The sequence below is a fragment of the Aquarana catesbeiana genome, linkage group LG12 (assembly GCF_042186555.1).
Source record: "Aquarana catesbeiana isolate 2022-GZ linkage group LG12, ASM4218655v1, whole genome shotgun sequence".
Taxonomy (NCBI): domain Eukaryota; kingdom Metazoa; phylum Chordata; class Amphibia; order Anura; family Ranidae; genus Aquarana; species Aquarana catesbeiana.
In genome coordinates this window covers 117018213-117045451 of record NC_133335.1, presented here as the reverse complement: position 1 = coordinate 117045451, position 27239 = coordinate 117018213, and the positions used below count along the sequence as shown (strand labels likewise).

The window sequence follows — 27239 nt, the reverse complement described above, 5'->3', positions numbered from 1 at the left end:
GTTGTCTTAGGGAATGTAAATATCCCCTATGATAGCAATAGGTAGTGACAGGTACTCTTTTTTGAAAAAAATGGGGTCTATTAGACCCTAGATCTCTCCTCTGCCCTCAAAGCATCTGACCACACCACGATCGGTCTAATAAAATGCTTTCCCAATTTCCCAATGGCGCTGTTTACATCCGGCGAAATCTAAGTCATGAAATGCTCGTAGCTTCCGGTTTCTTAGGCCATTGAGATGTTTGGAGCCATTCTGGTCTCTGATCAGCTCTTTGGTCAGCTGGCTGAATCACCGGCTGCATTCTCAGGTTCCCTGTAGGGACAGGAGAGCCAGAGAAAAACATGGAAGACGGCGGGGGGGCATTCCCTCCCACTGCTTGTAAAAGCAGTCTAGAGGCTAATTAGCCGCTAGGATTGCTTTTACATGAAAGCTGACCGCTGGCTGAAAAGAATAATACCAAGATGATACCTAAACCTGCAGGCATCATTCTGGTATAACCACTCAAATTCCAGCAACATACCAGGACGTTGCTGGTCCTTGTTGGGCATATATTGTAAACTTTTTTTTTCAGCTTGTGGGCTGAACGAAAAAAAGAGATTGATCGGTGGGTATGCCCACCATTAGAATACCTCCCTTCATCCACCCACTTCTAATGATGGGCATACATGCACCGTTTATATATGCCGAAGCATGGGGGCATCCGCCCCAAAAGGTAGGAGCAAATCACTCCTCCGCCCCTGCTGCCCCCATGCTTCGGCATATATGCTCTTTTTTTAACTGTGGTGGTGAAATCACCTCCTACAGCGCTAGAGTCATGGCTTTATGTATCGTGGGAGTAAACTCTGTTGATGTCAAGATAAATAAATCTGCGCTGCAACTGAATGGCGTACCTGCTAAGCAAATGATGGTTAACAATAAAACAAAGTAACATTACAGTATAACAGTAAGACTTACCATACCTGCAAAGCAAATACAAAAAAAATATAGAAAAAATAAAACATTTTTTAACGCAACCTGTGCCTAAAATATATATATGCCGAAGCATGGGGGCATCCATCCGCAAAAGGTAGGAGCAAATCGCTCCTCCGCCCCTGCTGCCCCCAAAAAGAGCAGAACAATAGAGAGAGAATAGAGCGGGAGCAATAAAATGACAACTATTTTTGTTTTTTTATTTTATATATTTTTTTGTGTGTGTTTTTTTTTTTTTTTTTTTTTTACCCTTTTTTTTGTAACTGTAACTTTTGTAACTGTAACCAGTTCCAGGTTCGGGTCTCTCAAAATGCGATGGCATCTTGGGAGACCCTGTGAATGTGTGCCTAGTCTGTGCAGTGCTGTACCCTACGCTAATACTCAACTAGTGTATGGTAGCATTAAAAACATTCACCAATGCAAAGACCAGGATTGTCAGGACAGGAGGGACAATAATAGCGGGTGTCACGCCTATATCCGCGCTTGCTGCAGACAGGATCTTTTTTGGGGGGCTCGTTGGGTAGGGGTACTCGGGAGGACATAAAGAAAATGCCTCTCATGCAGCCGGCTTACTGCATTTGGTTGGGGAAGGTGAGGTGGAGCACCGTCTGGAAACAGAAGGGCTCTGACGATCTCCTCCTGGAATTTAAGGAAGGATCCAGTCCATCCTGAAGCTCTGTATAGCACATAAGCGTTCAGCAAAGCCAATTGAAATAAATAAACAGACACTTTCTTGTACCAGGGCAATTAGGTACGGCGCCAACAACTGGTCGTTGAGGTCCACCCCTCCCATATTTTGGTTATATTCGTGGACACAGAGGGGTTTCTCCACAACACCAGTCGCCGTATTAATTTGGACCATCGTGTCTGCATGAAGGGAGGTAAGAACGAAAACATTCTTATTATCCCTCCACTTCATAGCAAGCAAATTATTACACTGCAAGCAGGCTCTCTCCCCCAGCCTAAGACGGGAATCTACAAGCCGCTGGGGAAAGCCCCGGCGATTAGGTCGCACGGTGCCACATGCTCCAATCTGCTGATCAAACAAGTGACTAAAAAGTGGCACGCTCGTGTAATAATTGTCCACATATAAGTGGTACCCCTTTCCAAATAAGGGTGATACCAAGTCCCACACAATCTTGCCAGCGTTTCCTATGTAGTCAGGGCAGTTTGTCGGCTCTATGTGGCTATCTTTTCCCTTGTAAACCATAAAACTACATGTATAGCCTGTGGCACTGTCACAGAGCTTATCCATCTTGACACCATATCTGGCACGCTTGCTGGGGAGGTACTGTTTGAATGACAAGCGGCCAGAAAACTTAATCAGGGACTCATCAACGCAGACAACTTGATGGAGAATAAACAAGTCTGCAAAACGTTGGTTGAAGTGGTTTACAAGGGCCAAATTTTGTAGAGCCGATCGTATCCAGGGTCTCCACGAGGACAACAGAGTTCATTGTCATTGAAGTGCATGAACCGCAAGATCTGCAGTTCGTACCCTGGTCATGGGGGCAGAGAACAAGGGCATATGGTGAATTGGGTCAGTGGACCAATATGACCACAACTCACTCTTTTTAGTTATGCCCATGTTGAGGGAAAGGCCCAGAAAGAGCTTAAATTCGGAGACCGTAATTGGTCTACAATCTCTGGCAAGGGAGGACTGGGGAATAGTGGCGATGTGTTGACCAGCATACAAATTGCTTTGGTCCACAATAGATCTATAGAGATCTTCAGTGAAAAACAGCGAATAAAAATCAAGTGACGTAAAATCAACGGTTTCCACCTGAATGCTGGGTTGGCCAGTGAATGGGGGAAGTACGGGTGCTGCAGAAGTGGTGGGTTCCCAATTCGGATTGGCGAATGCAGCAGGAAGGGCACTATGGGCACGACAGGCATGTGTTCATCTTCTTGGTGGCAGCGGGACACTACTTGTGCGCTTGCCACCTCACCAGCTTGAACTGCACTTATGGGACTCGCCACGTCACCAAGTGTTACTGCAGTGCTGGATTGACTACGACCAGGGTGTACTAGGCCGCTGGTGATTGCCAGTTCACCAGAAGGAATAGCGGCGCTAGCACTGCTCTGCTCCATACGAGGGACCTGCGGTTCTTGCACATCACTGACATAAGAAGAAGTTCGGGGTCTGGTACGCCTGACTTTGGCAGGGACCACAACTCCGTCGTCAGAGCCATCTGTCATGGAGCCGCTGTCTACAGGATCGTATTCTGAGCCTGAATCTGACAGATGAGTGACTTCCTCTTCACTATCTGTCATGCTCAGAAACGTGTAGGCCTCTTCACTAGTGTACCTACGATTTGCCATTTTGAGCTCTAAATTTAGTGGTACACTAGTGAGACTCGCAGGTAAAAAAGCTCCTGACTGTTAGCGACGGTATCAAAATGCTACCAAAAAAACTGTTATAGGGCGTACACACGGTCGGACTTTGTTCGGACATTCCGACAACAAAATCCTAGGATTTTTTCCGACGGATGTTGGCTCAAACTTGTTTTGCCTACACACGGTCGCACAAAGTTGTCGGAATTTCCGATCGACAACCACGCAGTCACGTACACCACGTACGACGAGACTAGAAAAGGCCGGTTCAGAACCAAGCGTGGCACCCTTTGGGCTCCTTTTGCTAATCTCGTGTTAGTAAAAATTTGGTGAGAGACGATTCGCGCGTTTTCAGACTCGTGGCTTTCAGATCGTTTTCTGCCGTTCAGTTTGTGCTTGTGGGTTTGTATCTGCTCTTCAGTGCGTGCAGTCAGTTCGTATCAGAGTTTTCTGTGTGATCTTGCCTGCTCGTTGCTGTTTTTCAGGTCGCTCTTCACAGGCCTTGCTGTTCTTCAGTGCGTTCTGTTACTTCGTTCTGAGCAGCCGACCGTTTTCTAGCCATGTTTCGTATGCGTACTCCTCGTAGAGTTCGTGCTGTGCGGGGGCTTGGTGTTGGGGTCCTGACCTTGACACAAGTCCAGTCCATGAACAGGGTGGGGAGGAGTTCATGGACCAAGAATTGGTTGCTTCAGCGTGACCAGTTCTCTCATATGCCTTTGCTCTGTGAGATCCGTGAGAATAATCCTGATGATTTCAGGAACTTTCTCAGGATGACGGACCCCGTGTTTCACAGTTTTTTGGCTTCGCTGACCCCCTATATCAGCAGGCAGGATACCTGCATGAGGCAAGCCATCACTCCGGAGCAGAGGTTGGTCGCTACCCTGCGGTATTTGGCCACAGGGAGAAGCCTGCAGGACCTCAAGTTCTCGACAGGCATCTCCCCCCAGGCTCTTCTTTGTGGACATTTACTGCTTGTGTTTGTTTGAGCTGACCCTGACAGAAATGTGTGGAGTGCAGAAAATATCGTGATTGTGTAACCTTATACAAAGCACTGTTGGCTGTTATTTACTAAATGCAAAGACACTTTTCACTACAAGTGCACTTGCAACTGCACTGAAACTGCACTTGTAGTGCAAAGTGGATTTGCCCTTAGGAAATAACCCTCATTTTCTCATAAAACAACAATTACATCACCCCAAAAGTGTTGTAGTGTTGAGACAATAATCCACACATTCTTGATGAACAATCTTTTTAATACCAGCACAATCACATGTGCATTTACCCAAGGTTTTTCTGACAAACCAACATGTTTGTTGTATACCAATTTTTGTGGTGTCATTATCCAAAATCAAAATGTGCATTTTATAGAAAACAGGCCTGTGTAAAACCCACAAGAAAGACACAAATCTTGATCTTACAAAGTTCACATTTGGTAGAACGTGAAGGCAATATCAGACATGAGTATTTAGGAACTGTGTTTGATATTGCGTTCAGATGGGGTGAAGTCACCCCAGGAAAAGCCAAATTTGGAAGATGCACACAAATTTCACAATGTCAACATGTGCTATCTGCCATCACGGGGGATCAAGGGACGTGTTTTGGGGGAGAAAGCCCTTCCTCACCGCTACTTTATTATTGAGGAAGGGGTTGCACCCCCAAAACGCGTCCATTGATCTCCCGTGATGGTAGATAGCACATGTTGACACACTGTGTGCATCCTCCAAATTTGGCTTTGGGAAAAAATCACAAAAACATTTAGCACATTGTAGCACACAAAAGAAGAAAGTGATTTGGAGGGATTTTAAACTCGCCCCAAAACATCAATGATGTTTTTATATTTTGGAATAACATCATTGATGTTTTGCTTGATGTTTTCCAATTGTAAATTACACCCCATGATCTCCCCGATCAGGATCTGGGCACTTTCGCATGTGAAAGGATCTTCATCCACAACCTCACGATCACCTAAAAAGAGAGGAAACCCAAAATAAATTAGGTCTAAAAAATATGCCGGCATCCATCTCTTATCTGAGCCTGTGGTCGCAGACACTCACCTGTTGTGACTAGTTCCACCACGTCTTCTTCCTCCTGCTCATCTTGTATTGGTGGGATTTCCCCTTCTTCCAGAGGGGGGGGGGGGGCTCTGGTCTCCTCAGATGAGGGGTGTCCTCCGAGTCTTTTCTCCCCTATGTAAAACAAAAATGGTATAATTAGCACACAGATATTTAATGTCAGAACTATAAAGATGAAACATTGCTTGGAAGTGGGGTACAATTGTCTATTTTAGCCGAGTTCCAAGATATAGCTTTTTTAGTGTCCTTTGTCAACCTGCAATACTTTACCTGTTTAGTACAAGCTTCACAGATGTAGCCCCCCCTATAGTATACACTGGAGCACCTGTGTGCCCCCCCCTAATAAAAATGGTGTTCTGGGGTCCCACACTAGTGCTCCAGTGTCCAGATGTGAAAACAGTTGCTGAGTGTCCTCTCCTTACACACAATCTAGTTTGCATTTCATTCTAGTAACAAAGCCATCTACACAACCCAATTCTTTGAAGACAAGTATAGGGCGTCAAAATGGTGGCCAAATGCATATGGCCTAAACAATGGTATTTTATCGTCCGAAATAAAAATGTGTGATCCGAACGAATAATGTGCCTTTGAACATGAAAGTTGACATTTTAAACTGTACAACAGTTCCTAAAAGCACATGGAGCAGCACGAACGTAATAAACACAAAAAAAATAGGAACACAGCACAACTACTTACTTTTTTGCAGCACTCTCCGGATCTTTCTGTACTGCTCATGTTCTCGTAATTTGAGGTCCGACCACCGCTTCCTGAGCTGATCTTTCGATCGTCGTAACCCGAATTTCCGGTGCAGACTCCTGACCACTTTCGCCATGATCTTGGCCTTTCGGACATTGGGGTTGGGGTAAGGCCCATACTTTCCATCATAGTCGGCCTTCTTCAGGATGTCCACCATCTCCAACATCTCCCCAAAGGACATATTTGAGTCCTTTAATCTCCTTCTGGATCGGGACGTTTCAGGCTCCGGCCTTTCCTCCTCCTCCTCCTCCTCGTTGCTGTAATTAGCACGATCCTGCTGTCTATCCGCCATGTACTCTTCCTCCACTGCGCCGAACGAAAAGGGGCGGGGAAAAGAAAGAACGTCAGGGGCGGGCGGAGTTATACGCATGTGCAGTGTGTATAAATCGTAACGCGCGCGTCTTACGTACGATCTGTGAGCGGAGGAAGGAGCATCGGAGACGCCGATCGTGCTAACGAAGGTAGGATCTAAACTTGGGCCTATACTGCTTCAAAATGGAAGCCTATATTGTAACAAGATTAGGGGAGTTTGGCCTGACATTAGGGTTTGTCTTGCAGAGAAAATGGATGGGTTCAACGATCACAATTTCCTGCCCCTGTTCATTGACAAGTACAGGGAGCTGCCCTGTCTGTGGCAAGTGAGACACCCCCACTATAATCACAAACAGAAGAGGCAGGCAGCGCTGGAGAAACTGCTGGAGTTGGTGACGCCGGTGGTTCCCACAGCAACCATCCCCTATTTAAAAGCCAAAATTGGTGGCCTGAGGAGCACTTATCTTAGGGAGCGCAAGAAAGTCACAGATTCCCAGAGGTCCGGAGCTGCAGCAGATGACGTTTATGTCCCCAGGCTGTGGTACTACGAGAGACTGCGATTTCTGTCAGACCACACTGAAGTCAGGGAATCACTCTCTACTCTTCCTTCCACTCTTCCTTCCACCCCAGCTGAGGCTTCCGATGTCCAACATGGGCCTTCCAGCCAGGAAGAAATGGAGGAGCCCAGCTGGAGTCAGGTATAGCATTCTTCTACAGATTTCTGGGCAATAAATAAATGATGTTTACTAGATGTTATTATTGATCATTAATTGCTGATTAAAAAAAGTGTTTTACATATCAATAGACAGTAGTGGGCACCCAAAATTGGGACAAGAATGCAAAATGCTGGGCTCAGAATGATAGTCTGTTATATTTGTTAACATTCAATTTGCAACAGTCAGGAGGTGAAAATTGTGTGTGATTGATGTAAAAAATACTAAAACTATGTCCCTTTTTCATACACAGGAAGACCTCAGCCAGGAGGAGGCTGTGGAATGTGGCAGTCAGGAGGAGGCGGGGATTAGTGTCAGCCAGGAGGAGGCGGGGCTAAGTGCCAGCCAAGAGAAGCCTGGGACAAGTCGCAGCCTGACTGGGTCTCAGGTCCCTCCCCTCCGCCTGCCACATAAACGAGCCAGGAAGATGACTCCCAGTCCTGTGCAGGATTCAGCATACAGGCTGATCCAGGAGGCTTCGGCGTCCCTCAGAGCCTTCCCCAGTCCTGAAGAGGCCTTTGCCTGCATGGCTGCCACCAAATTGCAGGGCATGCAGGAGGGCCAACGCAAGATCTCTGAGGACCTGATTTATAAAGTCCTACGTAAGGGGGAGACTGACACACAAGCGGATGTCATTGAGATCGACGATCCTCCTCCTCCTCCTGCTGCCACAACTCCACCACCACAGCCAAAGGCTGGAAGGAAGCGTGGAAGGAAGACCAAAGAGTGATTGCCCTGGGTTCAGTCTGGTCTAACAGAAGATGCAGTCTCTCGTATGACCACAGCCTGGGGACACAGATGTCATCTGCTGCTTTCCGGATCTCTGGGACTTCTGGACCAGACTGCCCTCCCTTAGATATGGACTCATCAGGCCACCAATTTTGCTTTTAAATAATTGATGTCTGCCCTGGGGGTCCAAGGCTTCACCCACTTCTGCAGTTTCTCCAGCGTTGCCTCCCTCTTTGTTTATAGTTGTGACCCCTTAATAAAATTTTTTAAGGTAAATTCTACTCTCCTGTGTGTGTTTTCATCCAAAAGGACAGTTTGTTGGTGACGATTCAGGTACATTTCTAAAGTACAATGTGAAATTAACAAGGGACAACAACACCAAACAATCTCCTACAGATTAAATAGAACAACATATCAATGGTGTTGTGGGAACTTGTCACAAAAAACACACAAACATTTTCGGGAGTACAAATCAAAATCTCCAAAAAACAAAATTAAAAAAGAGAAACACAAAAAAAGAATCTACATTAAAGTAAAAAAAAAAAAAAAAAAAATATGTTGTCAGATGTGAGAAATCAAAATATATTGAGGGAATCCCGATAAATAGTAACGAAATAAGTTTCTGAGAAGTGTGTGTGAATATGAGCATCAAAACTACTTAATTCTTGTCACATTATAAAGAAGAAGAGAGTGCGCTGTATTAAACCATTTTGAACATTGCAGCGTGACGAAAGTGCTGTATCCATTGCGAACGCTAAGTTTACCAGAACGAGCTGTCCCGTGTCGGAATTTCTTCTGAGCATGCGTGGCACTTTGTGCGTCGGAACAGGCCACACACGGTCGGAATTGACGCGATCGGATTTTGTTGGAAAATTTTATCTCCTGCTGTCCAACTTTGTGTGTCGGAAAATCCGATGGAAAATGTCCGATGGAGCCCACACACGGTCGGAATTTCCGACAACACGCTCCGATCGGACATTGTCCATCGGAAAATCCGACCATGTGTACGGGGCATTAGTGATCACAGGGATCAGGCCTGACTCTGCGAACGCTGCAGTTATGTGTGTTTAGTGTTTTGTAAGTGACAGTGATTGATCGATACTGCACTTGGGTGGGCTGGGCAGGGCTGGGCCGAGGGGCAAAATGCAGGTACTAGCAGGTATCTGGGCTGATCCCGCTAACACTGCATTTTTGGGAACCCTAAACTGCTGGGGACGCTAGTAGATATTGATCTGTTCAGATACTATACCACTAAGGGAGGTGTATGCTGCGTGCGTGGGTGTTAGCGGTACTGGCGCTAACCTGACGCTGCCTGGGGCGACGCAGACCTTATCTGACCCTAAAACCCAACTTATATCACCGCCGGGCGATCAGGGGGTTAAACCTTTATTAGGTAATAAACGGCGGGTGCCCTGAAACTATAAAAAACTAACCAGCGTCACCCGTAACAGTTATACGGCGATCACTGGTGAAAGGGTTAACTAGGGGGCAATCAGGGGGTTAAAACCTTTATTAGGTAGTATATGGGGGTCCCTGACGCTATAAAACGCTAACGGCAAACCTAAATACTTACCTCCCTAACTAGCGTCACCTGTGACACTAATACAGTGATCAGAAAAACGATCGCTTAGTGACACTGGCGACACGGGGTGATCAAGGGGTTAAAACTTTATTAGGGGGGGTATCCTAGACCTAAAGGGGGCTAACACTAACTGCCCTACCACTTATAACTGTCGCAAACTGACACCAATGCAATAATCAGTAAAAAAAAAAAAAAAATGCTATTGGTCACTGTGACGGGGGGGGGGGGGGGTACAGGGGAGTGATCGGGGAGTGATCGGGGGTGAAAAGTGTGCCTAGAGTGTTTTACTGTAAGTGTAGTGTTGGTGCACTTACTTGGATGTCTTCTCTCCTTGGCGGCGGAACGAAAAAGACCGACTCGAGGAGAGATGACATCACTTCCTCTGCCGCTGTTTACATTACAGAGGCAGAGGAAGATTGTCATTCGTTGGGAGCGATCGCGAGGGGGTGGCCACGAATGAGTGGCCTCCCCATCAGCATTGATCTCTCCCCTAACGATGCCGACCGCCAGGTACGTGATTTTGCCTGCCCGTGCCATTCTGCCGCAGTATCTGCGTTAGGCAGTCGGCAAGTGGTTAAGAATGTCTCAGAAGGATACTGCAATCAGAGTATTATGTTTTACACTTTAGGAAGGACACATGAACCCGAGTGTTGTATTCAGTTAGGCAATACATCTAAAGAACTAGGTATGTGTTCCAAGTCAGTATTCAACATTTCAAAGGGTATTCCCATCCACACTAGTAATTTTATACATACAGGTCAGTTGTGTAGTTACAAAAATCAATCCCTTAACAACACCGTTAGTAAACTTACTACATACAAGAATACAACCTCTGGGATACTTGTGGGTAGGGATGAGCCGAACACCCCCCGGTTCGGTTCGCACCAGAACCTGCGAACGGACCGAAAGTTCGCACGAACGTTAGAACCCCATTGACGTCTATGGGACTCGAACGTTTGAAATCAAAAGTGCTCATTTTAAAGGCTAATTTGCATGGTATTGTCCTAAAAAGGTTTTGGGGACCCGGGTCCTACCCCAGGGGACATGTATCAATGCAAAAAAAACTTTTAAAATTGGCCGTTTTTTCAGGAGCAGTGATTTTAATGATGCTTAAAGTAAAAAAAAAAAAAGTGAAATATTCCTTTAAATATCGTACCTGGGGTGTGTCTATAGTAGGCCTGTAAAGTGGCTCGTGTTTCCCGTGTTTAGAACAGTCCCTGCACCAAATGTCATTTTTAAAGGAAAAAATCTCATTTAAAACTGCTTGCGGGTTTAATGTCATGTCGGGTCATGGCAATATGGATGAAAATCAGTGAGACAAACAGCATGGGTACCCCCCAGTCCATTACCAGGCCCTTTGGGTCTTGTATGGATATTAAGGGGAACCCCGCACCCAAATTAAAATAAGGAAAGGCCCTATATACTCTGAACAGCAGTATACAGGCGGTGCAAACAAGACAGGGACTGTAGGTTTGTTGTTAAGTAGAATCTCTTTGTAATTTTGAACGGGTAAATTTTTAAAGCGTTTAGCTCCAGCCAAAAAATCTTTTTTAAGCTTTTTGGAAAACATAGGGAAGGATTATCACCCCTGTGACATTTGTTTTGCTGTCTTTCCTCCTCTTCAGAAAATTTCACCTCACTTTTTGTCCCAATGAAAAATGTTTTTTGAAAATTTGGGTTTTTTGTGGAACAAGGATTGGAAAGCATCAGTGGAAAGGAGAAATTGTTTTCCCATATTAACTCTTACAGGAGAGAATTTCCCTTCCTAGGGGTAGATTTCATCTCACTTCCTGTTGTCTCCTTCCGTTTGCAAGTAGGAGTCGTTTGTAAGTTAGATGTTTGAAAGTAGGGTCCTGCCCTATATACTCAGCAGAAATTTGGGCCTTAGGTGTTGCTGTGGCCACAACACTGTAAGCCCTCACAGGGCCCTGCTGTGAAATATTAGATCAAGAATTGTAATTACATGCCCCTGTTGAACAGGAGCTGAAAAATTAGGCCTTAGGCACTGGTGCTGGTGCCACAACACTGCAACCCCTTACAGACACTCTAGTTGGAACGCAGGAACGAGCCCTGCTGCAAAGTATTGCATCAAAAATTGTAATTACACGCCCCTGTTAGACAGGGGCAGAAAAATTGGGCCTTAGGCACTGGTGCTGGTGCCACAACACTGCAACCCCTCACAGACACTCTAGTTGGAACGCAGGAACGAGCCCTGCTGCAAAGTATTGCATCAAAAATTGTAATTACACGCCCCTGTTAGACAGGGGCAGAAAAATTGGGCCTTAGGCACTGGTGCTGGTGCCACAACACTGCAACCCCTCACAGACACTCTAGTTGGAACGCAGGAACGAGCCCTGCTGCAAAGTATTGCATCAAAAATTGTAATTACACGCCCCTGTTAGACAGGGGCAGAAAAATTGGGCCTTAGGCACTGGTGCTGGTGCCACAACACTGCAACCCCTCACAGACACTCTAGTTGGAATGCAGGAACGAGCCCTGCTGCAAAGTATTACATCAAAAATTGTAATTAACACGCCCCTGTTAAACAGGGGCTGAAAAATTGTGCCTTAGGCACTGGTGGTGGCGCCCAGAACCAAAAATGTTCTTACAAGCTATCAGCGTGATGATTGAGGAGGAAGAGGATAATTACTCAGGGATAGTCACTCAGCATCAGCATAGGCAGTCTTTGAAGGGATCTGAGATTTCAAAAAAAATTATTCGGTTACATCAGCATCAGGTGCTTGGTAGCTGGTGGTGATCCAAGACTCATTCATTTTTATGAAGGTCAGCCGATCGACCGAGTCGGTGGACAGACGCACCCTGTGATCGGTTACCACGCCTCCAGCAGCACTGAAAGTGCGTTCCGAAAGAACGCTGGATGCAGGACAGGCCAGTAGCTCAATTGCATACTGTGCAAGCTCTGGCCAGTGATCCATCCTCAAGACCCAGTAACCCAGAGGATTTTCGGTGGGAAAGGTGTCCAAGTCTGATCTTGCCCCTAGGTATTCTTGCACCATGTAAAACAGACGCTGGCGATGGTTGCTGGAACCGATCATACCTTGGGGCTGCGGACCAAAAAATTGTCTGAACGCATCGGTCAGACGGCCACCTTCTCCACCGCTCCTTCTTTGACTGACCGAAGCCTCAGCAACACGTTGTCCAGAAACAGGAGTTTGTAACCTCCCAGTCTCTGGGAACACATTGCACAGACCTTTCTGCAAGGCCTCCCGAAGATGTTTCATCCTCTGCTCCCTCTGCGATGGCAAGATAAGGTCCGCAACCTTACTCTTGTAACGTGGATCAAGGAGGGTTGCCAGCCAGTATTGGTCCTTCTCCTTGATACCACGAATACGAGGATCCTTACGCAGGCTTTGCAGGATCAGGGAGGCCATGCAGCGTAGGTTTGCTGAGGCATTCGGTCCGGAGTCCTCTGGGTCACTAAGGACGACAACGTCCGCAGCCACCTCCTCCCAGCCACGTACAAGTCCATGTGTTTCTGGGACTGATCCCTTAAAGACTGCTGCTGATGCTGAGTGCCAGGCTCCACCTCCATACTGACACAATCTTCCTCCTCCTCCTCGTCCTCTTCCTGTGTGATCGGCGGGCACGCAGGAACACTGTCTGGATAAAGGGGGCCTTGAGAGCTAAGGAAGTCCTCCTCTTCCTGCCTCTGTTCTGCCTCAAGTGCCCTGTCCATTATTCCACGCAGCGTGTGCTCCAACAGGTGGACAAGGGGGACAGTGTCACTGATGCATGCACTGTCACTGCTCACCATCTTCGTGGCCTCCTCGAATGGTGACAGGACAGTGCATGCATCCCTGATCATGGCCCACTGGCGTGGGGAAAAAAAAACAAGCTCCCCTGACCCTGTCCTGGTGCCATAGTCGCACAGGTACTCATTGATGGCCCTCTGCTGCGTGTGCAGCCGCTGCAGCATGGCCAACGTTGAGTTCCACCTGGTGGGCATGTCACAGATTAGGCGGTTCTTGGGCAGGTTAAACTCCTTTTGGAGGTCCGTCAGCCGAGCACTGGCATTATATGACCGGCGGAAATGCACACAGACTTTTCCTGGCCTGCCTCAGGACATCCTGTAAGCCCAGGTACCTGCCCAAGAACCGCTGCACCACCAAGTTAAGGACGTGAGCCAAACAGGGCACATGGGTCATTTGTCCCTGTCGGAGGGCAGAGAGGAGGTTGGTGCCATTGTCGCAAACCACCATTCCTGCCTTAAGTTGGCGTGGCGTCAACCACCTCTGAACCTGCCCCTGCAGAGCTGACAGAACCTCTGCCCCAGTGTGGCTCCTGTCCCCCAAGCACACCAGCTCAAGCACCGCATGGCATCTTTTGGCCTGCGTACTTGCGTAGCCCCTTGAACGACTACGGAGCACCGCTGGTTCCGAGGAAGAGGCCATGGAGGAAGAAGAAGAGGAGGGGGTGGAGGAGAGAGGTGTGTCACAATCAGCATTTTGGAGGCGTGGTGGCGGAACAACCTCCAACACTACTGCACCTTGTCCTGCATCCTTCCCAGCTGCCAGCAGAGTCACCCAATGTGCCATTAAACTTAGGTAACGTCCCTGTCCATGCCTGCTGGACCATGAGTCAGCGGTAATATGCACCTTACCGCTGACCGCCCTGTCCAGCGAGGCATGGACATTGCCTTCCACATGCCGGTAGAGAGCCGGAATCGCCTTCCGTGAGAAAAAGTGGCGTTTGGGTACCTGCCACTGAGGAACCGCACATTCCACAAACTCACGGAAGGGGGCAGAGTCTACCAACTGAAAAGGCAGCAGTTGAAGTGCTAGCAATTTTGCCAAGCTAGCATTCAACCGCTGGGCATGTGGATGGCTGGGAGCAAACTTCTTTCGGCGGTGCAGCAGCTGGGGCAGGGAAATTTGCCTGGTACAATCTGACGTCGGTGTACCAAAAGCAGATTGCCCACAAGTACTTGGCTGTGACACACCTAATTCTACACCTTCATTCCTCTCACTGCAGGTCTCAGAGAGGACTGGAGGTCTAGTGGGGTTGGAAATCTCAGCTGATGAGGAGCAAGGAGAGATCCTCTTTGTTCTTTGGTGTGGGTCTTTTAGATACGCTTGCCAACGAACTGCATGGCAGGTCAACATATGTCTGGTCAAGCATGTGGTACCCAAGCGGGAGATGTTTTGGCCACGTGAGATACGCTTGAGACATATGTTGCAAATAGCAGCGGTGCGATCTGATGCACTCGTCTCAAAAAAGGCCCACACCAAAGAACTTTTTGAATAACGCGCAGAGACTGCAGCGCCCTGCACATGTGGAGCTTTGGGGTGTGATGCAGTCAATGTGCTGCCCTTAAGCTGGCCCCTGGAGGGCATCCTGCCTCGTTGGTGATGTGCCGCCTCCTCCTCCTCCTCCTCCTCCTCTCTCCTATCAGGCACCCACGTTGAGTCAGTGACCTCATCATCCCCTCCCTCCTCATCACTGGAGCAAACCTGGCAGTATGCTGCAGCAGGGGGAGCATGACTGCCAGATTGCTGTCCTTCTTGGGCACCCCCTCTGTCCGTGCTCATGTTACTGCCTTCATCGAGCTCAGTATCATCATCAGAGCCTTCCAAACGCTGGGCATCCTCCTGGAGCATGTACCCAACACTGTGGTCAAACAGTTCGAGGGAATCCTCATGAGGACATGGTGGAGCTAGGGAAGGAGTCACTGATGACATTGAGCTGAGGGAAGAGGTCGCTGCTTTGCCAGACAAAGCACCCTGGGCATGGGTGAGAGAGGATGAGGAGGATGAGGACGGCTTGGTCATCCACTCGACCAAGTCTTCCGCATGTTGCGGCTCAACACGGCCAGCTGCCGAAAAAAAGGCCCAGCGTGTCCCATGGCCACGTGCTGATGAGGATGCACCGTCTCCACGACCAGCACTAGACACAGAGCCTGCTTGCCCTCTCTTATTGGCTTGTGACTGTCTGCCTCTCCTTCTTGGCCTTCCAGACATACTAATGGCCTGTAGCTGCACTAAGCTGGGATAGAACACCAGTAATTTTCTTCAGGTAGCTTTATATACTGTAACCAGACAAGCCTGCCTGTCAGTAGGAAGATAACAGGAACGGATCTAGCTGAACACTGTGAGCAGGACGCACTGTACTAAATGTAAATAGTCTAGCTGCCTGACCGTGGTACTAATAGGATCAAATAGAACACCAGTAATTTTCTTCAGGTAGCTTTATATACTGTAACCAGACAAGCCTGCCTGTCAGTAGGAAGATAACAGGAACGGATCTAGCTGAACACTGTGAGCAGGACGCACTGTACTAAATGTAAATAGTCTAGCTGCCTGACCGTGGTACTAATAGGATCAAATAGAACACCAGTAATTTTCTTCAGGTAGCTTTATATACTGTAACCAGACAAGCCTGCCTGTCAGTAGGAAGATAACAGGAAAGGATCTAGCTGAACACTGTGAGCAGGACGCACTGTACTAAATGTAAATAGTCTAGCTGCCTGACCGTGGTACTAATAGGATCAAATAGAACACCAGTAATTTTCTTCAGGTAGCTTTATATACTGTAACCAGACAAGCCTGCCTGTCAGTAGGAAGATAACAGGAACGGATCTAGCTGAACACTGTGAGCAGGACGCACTGTACTAAATGTAAATAGTCTAGCTGCCTGACCGTGGTACTAATAGGATCAAATAGAACACCAGTAATTTTCTTCAGGTAGCTTTATATACTGTAACCAGACAAGCCTGCCTGTCAGTAGGAAGATAACAGGAATGGATCTAGCTGAACACTGTGAGCAGGACGCACTGTACTAAATGTAAATAGTCTAGCTGCCTGACCGTGGTACTAATAGGATCAAATAGAACACCAGTAATTTTCTTCAGGTAGCTTTATATACTGTAACCAGACAAGCCTGCCTGTCAGTAGGAAGATAACAGGAACGGATCTAGCTGAACACTGTGAGCAGGACGCACTGTACTAAATGTAAATCGTCTAGAAGATAACAGGAACGGATCTAGCTAAACTGAATACAGTGTATATATATATATGCAACACCTGGGATGCATATATATACACAATACACTGTAAGTGCAGCTAACTGACTGACTGTTCTGCCTAATCTATCTAACTCAAATCAAATGACACTGTCTGTCTCTCTCCCTCTCTCAATGAACGCCGGAACACACACTACACAGGGCCGCCGTGCAGGCGGCCTTATATAGTGTGGGGCGTGTACTAAATCCCCTGAGCCATAATTGGCCAAAGCCTCCTTGGCTTTGGCCAATTATGGCTCTCTGTTCAGGCGGCGCTGTGATTGGCCAAGCATGCGGGTCATAGTGCATGCTTGGCCAATCATCAGCAAGCAATGCACTGCCATGCCGCAGTGAATTATGGGCCGTGACGCGCCACACGAATTTGGCGCGAACGGCCCATATCGTTCGCAATTCGGCGAACGGGCGAACAGCCGATGTTCGAGTCGAACATGGGTTCGACTCGAACACGAAGCTCATCCCTACTTGTGGGTAAACTTGTTGGTGCTGCGCTTGAGGCTGGAGCTGAACCCCAACGTAGTTCTCTAAGAAGTTTTTCATTGAGAAACAATACATACATATGCTGTAGTAAAATTTGTTACCCATGGATCCCCGCAGGAGTGAAAGGATGGTGTTATTTAGCACAGTTAGTCAGTGGTGTATCTAGGTTTTGTGCTGCCCTAGGCCTGACTAAGCTTGCGCACCCCCTAATTTAACTATGACCCACCCCTTCCTGTCAAGGCCACACCCCTTCCTTTTTAAGATCCGCCCTGTCATCTTCATGGGAGGACAGAGGGATGCCGCGGGAAGAGGACAAAGGGACACCACGGGAGGAGGACAGTGAGCGATACAGCATCTTTTCATTTGGGGGTAAGGGGATATGTGCTGGGTGCTTTGGGAGGCTCTTGCATTGAAGTAGTGTCCCTCCTCTGTGGCTCCTCCTCCTCCTGGCTGTGTACTGAGTGTGTGGCTGACAGTGGGGAGAGAGGTGTCGGCTGCTATGGAAAGCCCATTGCCGCTTGTGGGACTCCGGGCGGCAGATGTCCTGGGTGCCCACGCAACTCAGTGCCGTAACTTGTTGTGGGCTCCGGGACAGTGGCGTCACTAGGGTTGGCCTAGAGCAGGTGGCCTCAAACTGGTGGCCCTCCAGCTGTTGTGAAACTACAAGTCCCATGAGGCATTGCAAGGCTGACAGTTACAAGCATGACTCCCACAGGCAGAGGCATGATGGGACTTGTAGTTTCGCAACAGCTGGAGGGCCGCCAGTTTGAGACTCCTGGCCTAGAGGATATCAGGTTAGGCACTTCCTAATGGCTCAGTTCCTGGGAACAGTAATGGATAATGGCCAACAGGCTATCTTACCAGACCCGGTGAAACTGCAACAGTGATCCCTCCGGCTGGACGTTCGCTCACTCTGGGTTGCCCAGGCCAACTCTAGTCAGTAGTGTAGCATGTCTCTACCCTGGCAGTGGCTTCATCTTGACAAACAAGGATGCGCTGCGCTCAAGTATATATCATATAAACTATCCAGCGTGATTATAATACCAAAAAAAATGTATAAGAGAGAGAAACATATATATGTTTACACACAATTCCTCATAAGTGCAATGTGCATATAAATAATAAAAGAATATAAAAAATATATATTCCAACATGTAAATCAAGAAGTCAACACATACATATATTGTGCCTACAATGCATGTATAAATTGATAAAAAACGTGCAATAATTCATATAAAGTGCAACATGCATATACTCTGTTGTAATCAGGAAGTAAATACATTAAAGTGCCAAGTGAACCTTAAATAAACCAATTGAATCTGCAGAGGTCTCGCCCCAAACAAAGTGCATATAACAGTGTTCAAAATATCCAAAAGGTAATGTGTATATTAGTGTATATTAAATATCCAAATCATCCAGCGTGCTCAGTCCAAGTGTCACAAAACATGCCTCGGTGACCCCCCCCCCACAGTGATTGCGCTCACCTTAGAGCGTGTGACACAGTTTTTAGCTGCGTCAAAACACGCTGTGGAGCCACCCCCGGGCTCTGTATAGCAAGCTAGATGCAGTCTCTTCAAGTCCAGTACATTAGGTAATTATGGATGGAACCCCTTTTCTAGTTTAGGTTTAGGTGAAATGTTTTCATGGTTAAAGGACATAGTGATTATTGTTATCGTAGGATTGATAGGCTACCTGATTTTCAAACATATTTTGCTTTGTATTAGCAAATGTACTACACCAGACCAACCTTCTCACGCATATACACAATATCTACAGCTTTATGTAACTGAATACAACAAACGTAGAAAGAATCGTAGATTTCAGGAGGCTGCAGATCTGCAGAAAGTCATATTCATGACTTAAGAGGGGGTTGAAAGGTTATGCTAGGCATCCATTTTGTTCTGTCAGCTATTTTAAATAATATGTACAGTTAGAATACCTCTTTAACTTCTCAAATATCTGTCTGAGCATGAGAGTCTTGTAAAATGAATTGTCTCACGCTTTGTTATCTTGTTCTCACATTCCCTTGTATCTAGCAGCTGAGAAACAAAGAACAATGAGTATTTGTTTTAACTAGTTGGAACTGCATATGAAATTTAACATCTACTACGCATGTTTCTTTTTAGTATTCTGTGTGAACTGTAATTTGCTATAAAGACACTAGGATCCAAATCAAATACAGCCATTTCCCAAGACATAATACCGTGTGCATCTCGTTTGTAATTTGGGACTTGGCTCTGGATATATCTGAAATGTATAATACATCGTTCCGAGGTCTGAGAGGTTAAAAGGGACCCCCCCCGACACAGGATTAACCCTTTCAGCGCTTGTGGAAGCCTCCTGTACATTTGCCTCTGAGCTTTGCAGTCCCACCCATGCCTCCCTCACCTCCCATGCCTCCTGGTACCGAGTCGGTCAGTGAAGATAAACCCATGCACTTGGGCTTCATGCGTCTCTCTGCGGATGAGAGAGCCTTTAGGAGGAGGGAGAGATTGTGCCTTTATTGTGGCTAGGCGGGTCACTTTTGAAGTCTTGTCCTACCCGTCCTGGGAACACCCGAACCTTGAGGTCCTGTCATGGACAGACCTTAGGTGGCGTTGTGTCATCCCCAGTTATCCAGTAGGATAAGCCCCTGGTTTTGGTAACCCTTTCTTGGGCTAAGTCATCTATCGAGATACAGGCTCTAATCGACTCTGGGGCTGTAGGCCTGTTCATTGATGCTGGCTTTGTATCAAAGCACTCGATTCCACTGCAGCTGCGTGACACTCCACTTGCCATTGAGGCTCTTGATGGGAGACCTCTACAGCCTGCCCATGTGACTCATGAGACGGTTCCATTGTCCATGGCCGTAGGGGCTCTTCACCATGAGATAATCCAATACCAAGTGATTTCCTCTCCTAAGTTTCCGCTGGTTATTGGTTATCTTTGGTTACAGAGGCACAACCCTTCTTTTGATTGGCTCCGTGCTGAGGTTCTCTCCTGGTCACCACAATGCAGTGAAACATGCTTCCGGAAGGTAGCCAAGGTCCTGTGTATCTCTTCATTCTCCTCCCTGCCAGAGGAGTACCATGATTTTAGCGTCTTTTAGTGTCTTTGACTAAGGTCAAGCCGGTAGTTTGCCTCCACACTGGCCGTATGATTGCGCAATTGACCTTCAACCTGGTGCCACTCCCCTCGTGGCCAGGTTTACCCTTTGTCGGTCTTGGAGGATAAAGCCATGGATGAGTATGTTGCAGACGCACTTTCTCAGGGTTTCATCCGCAAATCCTCATCTCCTGCTGGTGCTGGTTTTTTCTTTGTGAAGAAGAAGAGCGGTGAACTGAGACCTTGTATTGATTATAGGGGTCTCAATCATTTCATGATTAAGAATGCCTATCCGATCCCGTTGATTACAGAGTTATTTGACCGCCTCAAGGGAGCAACGGTTTTCACTAAGCTTGATCTGAGAGGGGCTTACAATCTCGTGAGGACGAGTGGAAAACTGCATTTAATACCAGAACAGGCCATTATGAGTATCTCGTAATGCCTTTTGGCCTTTGTAACGCCCCGGCAGTTTTCCAGGAATTTATTAACGATGTCCTCCGAGATTTGTTGCAGTTATGCGTGGTGGTTTATCTCGATGATATCCTCATATTTTCCAAGTCCCTGATGAGCCACCACACAGATGTCTGACGTGTGCTTCAGAAATTAAGAGAAAACAATCTCTATTGTAAACTGGAGAAGTGTGAGTTCCATCGGGAACAGGTTAAATTCCTGGGCCATGTAATTTCCACTGCTGGTTTTTAGATGGTCCCAGTGAAACTTTTGGCAGTCCTACAGTGGCCTCGACCCATGGGGTTACATCCTCTGCAGCGTTTCCTGGGTTTTGCCAACTATTATCAGAAGTTTATTCGTAACTTCTCGTCTCTGGTCAAGCCCCTGACTGATATGACCAGAAAGAACGGTAACCCACAGAGTTGGTCTCCGGAGTCCATTAAGGCCTTTGAAAGTCTCAAGGCTGCCATTGTTTCTGCTCCTGTGTTGGGGCATCCTGATCCTACGTTACCTTTTATCCTTGAGGTTGATGCTTCTGAGACTGGTGTTGGCGCCCTTCTGTCTCAACGTCCTACCTGTGAGTGTGCTATGCATCCTTGTAGCTACTTTCCCAAGAAATTGTCACCTGCCGAGTGCAATTACGAGATTAGTGAGAGAGAGCTGTTGGCAATCATTTTAGCCCTGTACCTCCTTGAAGGTACCACTGTACCGGTTCTCATTCTTACCAACCATAAGAATCTCACATTCTTGCCTGAGGCTAAACGCCTCTCTCCCAGAAGCGCGCAATGGGCTCTTTTCTTGTCAAGTTTCAATTACATTGTCTCATTCTTACTCGGTACTAAGAATGTAAGGGCTGATGCCTTGTCACGACAATTTTCCTCCACTTCCAAGTTGGAGTCGGTTCTGGGACCTATGATTCCTCCTGATCGTATTCTGGCTACGGTTAGCACCAGTCTAACTTCTCCTTTGGGTGACAAAATTTTTGTTGCTCAGGTCGATACTCCTCCTGAGAAACCTTGTGACCGCTGCTTTGTCCCAGAGTGTCTCTATACTGCTGTGCTCCAGGCTTACCATTCTCCCAAGGCGGCTGGCCACCCTGGTAAGAATCAACTCATTTGGGTCATTTCCCAACAATTCTGGTGGCCTAGTCTAAGTGCTGATGTAGATACTAGAACAACTATGAAATCGACTTTATAGGCACACAGGCAGATTTTCTAAAAATGATAAAGTTGATTTATTTAGTACAAAATTCGTATAATAGAAACAACAAATACATGTAAAGGCATATAAAATTCAGTAAGATTAATAATATATATCCTGCACGCAACCTTAGCCCCACTTCATACAATACATAGAGCTGGAAGTATAATCAGCAGTATGGAAATTAAATTCCCGTAGTGGTGATTCTGTTGAAGGTGTGAGCAAGCAAACTTGCGGGTCAGGTTGTGAGTCCGGGTATACATGAACTTTTAGTTGCTCAACATATTGCGCGTAGGAGCATGCTTCCTCAGGAGCACATGAAATTCTAATACATGTATTTGAAAAAACAAAAACAAACATGAGTATACACAATTTAGCACCTTATAAAAGAGCATAAAAATATTACAGTTGATAGATATAGAACAGATTGGCCCAAACAGATCAGTTGGCCAAGTGCAAAACCACCCATGGGGGGGGGGGAGGGAGAGGGAAAAGGGGGGCCGGGGGAGGGGGGGGAAGGAAAGGGGAGAGGGGCAACCGCTAGACACCTGATGGCAGAAAGCAAAGCGGGGTAGTTGGGGCGTATATTGTAACACAAAGGTGGACACAGAGTATATGACAGTGTATATATAGTCAATAGAGCCTGGCAATAGCACCAGTCAACCCCCAGTGTATATACAACAGATAGTAGTGGGGTATTCTCAAAAATATATAAAAGATGACCATATGACATCTAAAGGGTCAGCGGCTTGAACAGAAAATAAAATTAAACATAGAATGGTATTGAGGATATATAAACCCAATAATTATCTAGGATATAAAAGGTTGGAAAATGGTATAAAAAGTACTATGAGTAGGGTGTATATATATATATATATATATATATATATATATATATCTATATATATAGATATATAGATATATCTATATATATAGATATATAGATATATAGATATATCTATATATATATCTTGTGACATTGGGGATTGTACAGCTCAAGTGGATAGATGCGTTTTGGTGCAGTGAGTCCACATCAGAGAGGCATTTATAGTTAAGGGCCTGGTAGCCCACGTTTATTAAAGGGAAAAACAAAACAAAAGTCCATTCAGGAATCCCACGCAGGGGTCCAAGCTTCAATTAAATATACACATTCCAAATGAAAATGCTAGCCCACCTGGCTACTCTTCAGCAGTAATGCTGCTATAGGTACAGGCCCCTCAAACGAGCTGCTTGGATGCACACAGTCTTAGGCTCCTTGGCTGCACACAGCTTCAAGCCCTTCAACGCACACAGCTTCGGGCTCTTTGGACGCACACAGCTTCAAGCCCTTCAAGTTCCTGCCAAACCCTGCTAACCAGTGTCACCAGCGAGGATCTCAGATGTGACGCACGCCCAGAAAAGGTCTAAAAGTGTAAGTAATATATAAAATTATATGCATAATGTAAATAAAAAACGTGTATCAAATGGGTAGCCATAGTAAAATGAGGACATATAAATGCACCTACCACATAGTGAAAGGGGATATAGGAGACAACAGGGAAGAAGTTAAGTAAGCTGCCATATGGGAAAAGGGGGATTCAATGAGGGCCCCTTATCCACAGAGTATGCCTGTAAATATAGCAGATGGAAGGTGAAGTTAGTGTATAGCAATCCAATGAGGGCCGATCATGTCCCCGGTAAAGCCATAAGTTACCTGTTTGTCTCCCAGGCCAAGCCGGCCGTATATAGCCCCTACAGTCACCACAGCTATAATGAGCGTGGCTCACCATCCTTGTGGCCTCCTCAAATGGTGACAGTACAGCGAATGCATCCCCTGAGCCTGTCCTTATGCCATGCTCACACAGGTACTCATTGATGGCCCTCTGCTGTGTGTGTAGCCGCTGCAGCATTTTGCAGCGTGTTGAGTGGGCAGGTTGAATTGCCGCTGAATGTCAGCCAGTTGAACACTGGTATTGTATGACCGCCAGAAATGGCCACAGACTTTTCTGGCCTGCCTCAGAAGATCTTGTAAGCCTGGGTACCTGTTCAAGAAATGCTCCACCACCAAATTCAGGACAGGTGCAAACCATGGAACATGTGTCAAGTGTCCCTGTCAGAGGGCGGAGAGAAGGTTGGTGCCATTGTCACATACAACCATTCTTGGCTCAAGCTGCCATGGCGTCAACCACCTCTGAGCCTGCCCCTGCAGAGCTGACAGAATTTCTGTCCTGGTGTGGCTCCTGTTCCCTAGACTGAAGCACCACATGGCATCTTTTAGCCTAACACCTTGCGTAACCCTTTGACCACTTGGGGAGCACTGCTGGTTCAGAGGACAATTCAGCAGAAGAGGCCATAGAGGAAGAAGAAGAGGAGAGGTGGAGCAGACAGATGTGGGAGAATCACCACCAGATTTTTGAAGATGTGGTGGCAGAACAAACTCCATCACTGAACCCTGCCCTGCATCCTTCCCAGCAGAGTTACCCAGTGTGCTGTGAAGGAAAGGTAACGTCCCTGACCATGCCTGCTGGACCATGAGTCAACAGTATTGTAAACCTTGCTGCTGACCACCTTGTCCAACAAGGCCAAAACATTGCCTTGCACAGGGCCGATCCTAGGGTCACCGGCGCCTGGGTGCAGAAATATTTTTGGCGCCCCCACATGGGCGTGGTCATCTTACCAACTCCTCCCCTTTACAAATGTTTCTATGGCAACGACTCAAACACAGAGATGCTCCCCTAAGAAGTCTTTGTTACCCTGGGATCCTCCTGTGATCTTTTAATAAAGAAAATACAGGAAGAGAGTACACTAATGAGACCTGGAGGGGGGTCTCTCTGATGCACACAGAGAGGGCTTCTGTTAGAGAGTCTGTTAGAAAGAGCCCCCAGACATAGTACAGGAGATGGTCAGAGACTGCAGACATAGTACAGGAGATGATCAGAGACTGCAGATATAATACAGGAGATGGTCAGAGACTGCAGACATAGTACAGGAGATGGTCAGAGACTGCAGACAAAGAACAGGAGATGATCAGAGACTGCAGACGGGATATAAGAGATGATCAGAGACTGCAGACATGGTACAGGAGATGGTCAGAGACTGCAGACATAATACAGGAGATGATCAGAGACTGGGGACATAGTACAGGAGATGATCAGAGACTGCAGACATAGTACAGGAGATGATCAGAGACTGCAGACATACTACAGGAGATGATCAGAGACTGCAGACATAGTACAGGAGATGGTCAGAGACTGCAGACAGGATATAAGAGATGATCAGAGACTGCAGACATAGTACAGGAGATGATCAGAGACTGCAGACATAGTACAGGAGATGATCAGAGACTGCAGACAGGATATAAGAGATGATCAGAGACTGCAGACATAGTACAGGAGATGGTCAGAGACTGCAGACATAGTACAGGAGATGATCAGAGACTGCAGACAGGATATAAGAGATGATCAGAGACTGCAGACATAATACAGGAGATGATCAGAGACTGCAGACATAGTACAGGAGATGATCAGAGACTGCAGACATAGTACAGGAGATGGTCAGAGACTGCAGACATAATACAGGAGATGATCAGAGACTGCAGACATAATACAGGAGATGATCAGAGACTGCAGACATAGTACAGGAGATGATCAGAGACTGCAGACATAGTACAGGAGATGATCAGAGACTGCAGACATAGTACAGGAGATGATCAGAGACTGCAGACATACTACAGGAGATGATCAGAGACTGCAGACATACTACAGGAGATGATCAGCGACTGCAGACATACTACAGGAGATGATCAGAGACTGCAGACAGGATATAAGAGATGATCAGAGACTGCAGACATAGTACAGGAGATGGTCAGAGACTGCAGACATAATACAAGAGATGATCAGAGGCTGCAGACATAGTACAGGAGATGATCAGAGACTGCAGACATAGTACAGGAGATGATCAGAGACTGCAGACATAGTACAGGAGATGATCAGAGACTGCAGACATAGTATAGGAGATGATCAGAGACTGCAGACATAGTACAGGAGATGATCAGAGACTGCAGACATAGTACAGGAGATGATCAGAGACTGCAGACATAGTACAGGAGATGATCAGAGACTGCAGACAGGATATAAGAGATGATCAAAGACTTCAGACATAGTACAGGAGATGATCAGAGACTGCAGACATAGTACAGGAGATGATCAGAGACTGCAGACATAATACAGGAGATGATCAGAGACTGCAGACATACTACAGGAGATGATCAGAGACTGCAGACATAGTACAGGAGATGGTCAGAGACTGCAGACAGGATATAAGAGATGATCAGAGACTGCAGACATAGTACAGGAGATGATCAGAGACTGCAGACATAGTACAGGAGATGATCAGAGACTGCAGACAGGATATAAGAGATGATCAGAGACTGCAGACATAGTACAGGAGATGGTCAGAGACTGCAGACATAGTACAGGAGATGATCAGAGACTGCAGACAGGATATAAGAGATGATCAGAGACTGCAGACATAATACAGGAGATGATCAGAGACTGCAGACATAGTACAGGAGATGATCAGAGACTGCAGACATAGTACAGGAGATGGTCAGAGACTGCAGACATAATACAGGAGATGATCAGAGACTGCAGACATAATACAGGAGATGATCAGAGACTGCAGACATAGTACAGGAGATGATCAGAGACTGCAGACATAGTACAGGAGATGATCAGAGACTGCAGACATAGTACAGGAGATGATCAGAGACTGCAGACATACTACAGGAGATGATCAGAGACTGCAGACATACTACAGGAGATGATCAGCGACTGCAGACATACTACAGGAGATGATCAGAGACTGCAGACAGGATATAAGAGATGATCAGAGACTGCAGACATAGTACAGGAGATGATCAGAGACTGCAGACATAGTACAGGAGGTGATCAGAGACTGCAGACATAATACAGGAGATGATCAGAGACTGCAGACACAGTACAGGAGATGATCAGAGACTGCAGACATACTGCAGGAGATGATCAGAGACTGCAGACATACTACAGGAGATGATCAGAGACTGCAGACATACTACAGGAGATGATCAGAGACTGCAGACAGGATATAAGAGATGATCAGAGACTGCAGATATAGTACAGGAGATGGTCAGAGACTGCATACATAATACAGGAGATGATCAGAGACTGCAGACATAGTACAGGAGATGGTCAGAGACTGCAGACATAGTACAGGAGATGATCAGAGACTGCAGACATAGTACATGAGATGATCAGAGACTGCAGACATAGTATAGGAGATGATCAGAGACTGCAGACATAGTACATGAGATGATCAGAGACTGCAGACATAGTTCATGAGATGATCAGAGACTGCAGACATAGTACATGAGATGATCAGAGACTGCAGACATAGTATAGGAGATGATCAGAGACTGCAGACATAGTACAGGAGATGATCAGAGACTGCAGACATAGTACAGGAGATGATCAGAGACTGCAGACATAGTACAGGAGATGATCAGAGAC

General features: G+C 46.7%; 1 protein-coding gene across 1 annotated transcript in view; it reads right to left on the bottom strand.

Moving 5' to 3' along the window:
• Window positions 1–4989: 4989 nt before the first annotated feature.
• Window positions 4990–27239, bottom strand: part of RETREG3 (reticulophagy regulator family member 3) — a 947700-nt gene continuing 925450 nt past the window's right edge. The window contains exons 9-10 of the mRNA XM_073608289.1: window positions 5355–5486; window positions 4990–5265 (exon numbers count right to left, since the gene is read on the bottom strand). Coding sequence (XP_073464390.1) covers window positions 5102–5265; window positions 5355–5486 — 296 coding nt within the window. The 3' untranslated portion in view covers window positions 4990–5101. The remainder of the gene's footprint in view (window positions 5266–5354; window positions 5487–27239) is intronic.